The 4636-nt window shown below is 52.4% G+C and overlaps 1 protein-coding gene across 2 annotated transcripts in view; it reads right to left on the minus strand.

Moving 5' to 3' along the window:
• Nucleotides 1–609: 609 nt before the first annotated feature.
• The window catches only part of LOC144951980 (metallophosphoesterase MPPED2-like), a 28254-nt gene continuing 24227 nt past the window's right edge, over nt 610–4636 (minus strand). The window contains exon 6 of one of the 2 annotated variants that reach the window (XM_078882359.1): nt 610–2384. In XM_078882359.1, the coding sequence (XP_078738485.1) occupies nt 2275–2384 (110 nt within the window). In that variant the 3' untranslated portion in view covers nt 610–2274. The remainder of the gene's footprint in view (nt 2385–4636) is intronic. The other variant, XR_013640559.1, reaches the window with a different exon arrangement.

Below are 4636 nucleotides of genomic sequence, written 5' to 3' on the forward strand. Positions count from 1 at the left end.
GGGGGCCGACAGAACTAAAGAGTAATTCCTGCAGTTACGAAAGCTCCAAATTAAGATTGAACCACTTCTACGGGGAAGTTTTAAGTTTATATTTTTCTCTCTCTCTGGTTTTTTGTTTTCTCTCTCTGCCTGTGTATTTAGTGTACTTTTTCTGTCTCCACTCGTTTTTTTGTCGTTCTTATGTTCTGCTCTGTGTGTCTCCGTTCCTCGTGTTTTATGTTTTGTCTCTCTTTGGAATTTTCACACTTAAATTCTAACTTAGCAATCTTTGAAATACGTAATCGACCAGGCTATGCATTAATTGTGTGTTGACCGACTCTCTGTGTTGCATTACATAACATTTCGATATTTTGCTATGTTATTTAATTTAGTGTGTCTTTCTCCCGTTCTCCTAATTTTCAAGCTTGCGTACTTTACCACGCGTCGTCTTACTCATTGACATGCTAATTTTTTTTCTCTAACCCCTCCCTCTCTCCGCCCCCGCCCCCTCTCTCTACTTAAGGCCTCGTCACAGAGACGATTTCTCTCTGTGTGCCTGTGTTACTCTCTCTCTATGTATCTTGGTGATATCTGTCTGCTTATATGTCTGTCTATAGTTTTCTGGTTAGATTTTTGTTGCTATTTCATTTATACCTGATGATGATTGCTTGTGTTGCAATCGAAACGTCGTATACTATTATTTAATGCATTATTTTATCTTTATACGTGACTTTACTGAAAGAACCAAAGAGTAATTCCTGCAGTCACGAAAGCTCCAAATTAAGATTTAAGGCAATACACCCACCCCCACCTTCGTCCTCTTTTGGCGAGGCCTAAACAGGAGGGTGTGGGGCCTAAAGAAGAAGTGTGGGGTGGTGAGGATAAAAAGAGGGCGTGGTCTAAACAGGAAGAAGGTGGGGCCTAAAGAGAAAGTGGAGGGGTTGAGTAAAAAAAGGGGTGGGCCCATACAAAAAGGGGGCGTGGTCTAAACAGGAAGGAGGTGGGGCATGAAGAGGGAGGGCCTATGCATGTGTAGTGTGCTCCTCGTCGCTGTGTGTGTGTGTGTGTAGCACACTCAGTCAGAGACGAGGTAGTTGCAGGAGGCACCTTCTCTCTATTTCCGTTACACCAACTCCGGCCTCCCTTCTCAGCCACGTTGCCGTACCGCCCGGCCCAGACACGACCCTGACCGCGTTGCACCGACGGCGTCGACCGAGACAGCCAACGACTGTCCGGCCGCGCAATTATTGGGTGAAGGCGGCAGCGGACGAAGGCGGTGAAGACGACAGCGACGACGAGACAAGTCCACTCCCAGAACCGGCAGCCCAGAGCTCTCCGCTGCTTTTATTCTACTCGCCGCAGCCTGGCTCCGCCCTGACTCCGCCCTGGCCACGCCTCCATTCTCGAACCCAAGAGCGAGTTCCAGGAGCCTCCCGATGAGGTCTTCCGTGACCCTTGCCCCAGTTACTCCACCCTGCCGGCACACACAGCCGTGTACGCGCTCGACGGCGTGAGTGCGCTAACTGTCCCCCGCAGTTGCCGCTGCTGGACAGCAGTCGGCGCTGTGTCACTACACGTGTACCAAATAATGCCTGACGAGCAAGTACCAAATAAGCGACATTCCATTACAACAGGAGGCCAACAACAACAAACAAAATACTCAAAAGCCATCAATCTAAAAAAAAATGATAGCAACTCTTTTGACCTTTTTTGGTTTTCAAACCCAAAGCTGGGTACAGAGGAGCGCTTCAAGCGTGACGTTGGCTGTCGACTCAAGCGAAGTGCAGAATCAAACAAGAGCAATGGCAGCGAAACATGAGACATGCCGCAGATGCCTCCACAGGCCTTGGTGGCTAGGAAATGTTAACTCGCCTGGTACGCAGGAGGTCGTTGGTTTGATCCCGACCCTGACCCCTGCTGTGTATTTGGAGTTTGCGTGTCTCTCTCTCTCGTACCCCCGTGATCGCGTGGATTTTTCTCCGGATCCTCCAGCTTTTTCCCTCCACATTTAGAATCAACGTCAGTGACGCATTTTAAAGTATTTGGCTGCTCCTAGACATTTCCCACATGGTGATGATGATGAGCCACTTCGTTGAGTTGCTATCGTTTGTGATAGCCAGGTCGCTTCTGATAAAAGAGTTACATAGCTCAGAGGAGCATTGACCTGGTAAAATAAATCGATTTTTCTCATCATAAAAACTGTTTTGCGATGGCCTACGTCCCAGAGAATAAGTCGTTGAAAGGCGGAGATTGTTCCAGAGCCATCCGCATTCAATCGAAGGCACGAAGGCGCCGCTACGGGTTGGGCAGGTCGATGACGATGGGTGGGTTGACGGGTTCGTAGTTCACGTTGCAAGTTGACGCGTTCACGAACAAGGTTCGCCCATCGGTCATGATCCTGTAACCTGCACACGCACGCAGAGGCAAATGATTCCCCCCCCCCCGTATAGCCTTAACAGACTGTTGGGGCAAGTCCCGTTAGTAGCAAAAAGCAGCACCTGAAGGTTGGCACGGCACAAGAGGGGGGTGGGTGGCCAGCACTACGGCCAACCGCCTTAATCTCCCCAGTGGTGATATTTACTACTCACTGCACCAGGTACTCTCAATTGAGGCTAAGTCGTCCTCGGGGGAGGCCCAGGACCAGATAAGATAATCGTCACCGATGTTGGCCGTGAGCAGGAATTGAACTTGGGTCACCGGGTTTGTAGCACGGTGCACTAAACTGCTACACTACTGGTCCCCACACACACACAACAACTGCCACACACACACCGATACACACACACATACAGATACACACACACACCGATACAACACAACAACAACAACCGCCATTCGCCACTAAGTGGCGGTGACGTCACCACGACGCTTGTGCCAGGCCATGTGCACCTTGAGGCCACGTGAAGTGTCGAACGCCCGCTGGCAGGAGGTCACGGGGCAGACCCAGGTGCCACGGGTCGACTGACCGAGATGACCGAGATGACTGGCTGATGCACCACCTGTGCCCCCTACTGTGCCAACTTGCTGTGCTTTAGCCACCCGGCGCTCCGCTCGTTGTTGTGAGCGTCGCTCCTCCGCCCTCCGTTGTTGTTGGAGGGCGACTGCCTCCAACTGCCCAGTAGCGTCCTTCACGAGCCTCCTCCACTGAGGCCGATCTTGACACCGCTGGTACCAGTCATCGGCAAGTCCACTCAGCTCCACGTCCTCCTGTACCACATCACTCCATCTCTTCTCTAGCCCGTGCCGCGCCCGTTTAGCCCCCTCGATCCGGCCGAACAAAAGCTGTTTAGGCATGCGGTGGCTGGGCATGCGGGCTACATGACCCAGCCAACGCAGCCTTGCCTGCCGGAGGAGCTCACTGATGGGACTTTGCCCAGATCTTTCAAGGACTTGTGAGCTCCTCACACAATCCAGCCTGGTTAAACCCAGGATGGATCGTAGGCAGGCCAGCCTAAATGTTTCCAACCGGCGAAGATGCTCCACTAGGGGGGTCCACGTTTCGCAAGCATAGAGAAGGGAGGGAATGACCGTGGCCGAGAAGACCTGAAGCTTCGTGCGGAGCGACAGACCAGGTAGCTTCCACACAGCGTTACGCAACCGATGAAAAGATATTGCCGCTCGACTGATTCGGAGTGAGACCTCTGCTGATAAACTGGAGCCGGTCATGAGCACACTGCCCAGGTATGGGAAACTCTCTACTCTCTCCACAACTGCCCCATCACCGATTGGGAGTTGTGGGGGCGGAGTGCCCGATGGTACAAAATACCCAGGCAGGTGCTTAGTTTTGGTGGGGCTGATGGTAAGGCCCCACCTCTTAGTGGCACGCTCCAGTCTCAGCAGCAGCGTCTCCAACTCCTCTTCTGAATGAGCAGCTATTACCAAATCATCGGCATACATAACGTGGTTGACCAATAGGGAGCCATCCCTTGATCGCACCCGGGCGTCGATCAGCCTCCCATTATATCTGTACCAAATGGTAATTCCCCCGGTACAGCTATTGAAGGCTTCACGAACTACGCAGTCGAAATAGATGTTAAATAATGTGGGAGCCAGAGGACATCCCTGTCGCACCCCAAGGTGTACAGGGAAAGGCTCCGACTCCCGGCCACGTAGTTTTACCCGGGCCCGCTCACCATCATGAAGGTCCTTAATGATCGTGAGCAGAGGGTCAGGGACTCCGAAAGCACGAAGAACAACCCAGAGCCCAGTCCTACTGATGGTATCATAGGCCTTGACCAGGTCAATAAAGCAGAGATGTAGGTCTTTTTGGAATTCCCTACACCTCTGCTGTAGCAGACGGACAGAAAATATGGCATCTGTGCAGGACCGCCCTTTCCTGAAACCACATTGGGGCTCCGCAAGCCTCTCCTCAGCATGCCTAGCAAGGCGATGTTGAATAATCCTTGCCAGGACCTTACCCGGCACACTGAGGAGTGAGATGCCCCTGTAGTTGTTACAGTCGGTACGGTCCCCCTTCTTAAAGAGGGGGACCACCAGGGCATCCTTCCAGTCCTGCGGAACCCGTCCAGTGGTCCAGACTGTTGTTATGATGTCATATAGGGCAGTCTGTGCACAAACGCCACCCTCCCTCAGCATTTCGCCTGGGAGATCATCTCTGCCCGGTGCCTTCCCTGGTCTCAGACTCCGGATCGCCCTC

Source organism: Lampetra fluviatilis, chromosome 64 (assembly GCF_964198595.1).
Source record: "Lampetra fluviatilis chromosome 64, kcLamFluv1.1, whole genome shotgun sequence".
NCBI lineage: Eukaryota > Metazoa > Chordata > Hyperoartia > Petromyzontiformes > Petromyzontidae > Lampetra > Lampetra fluviatilis.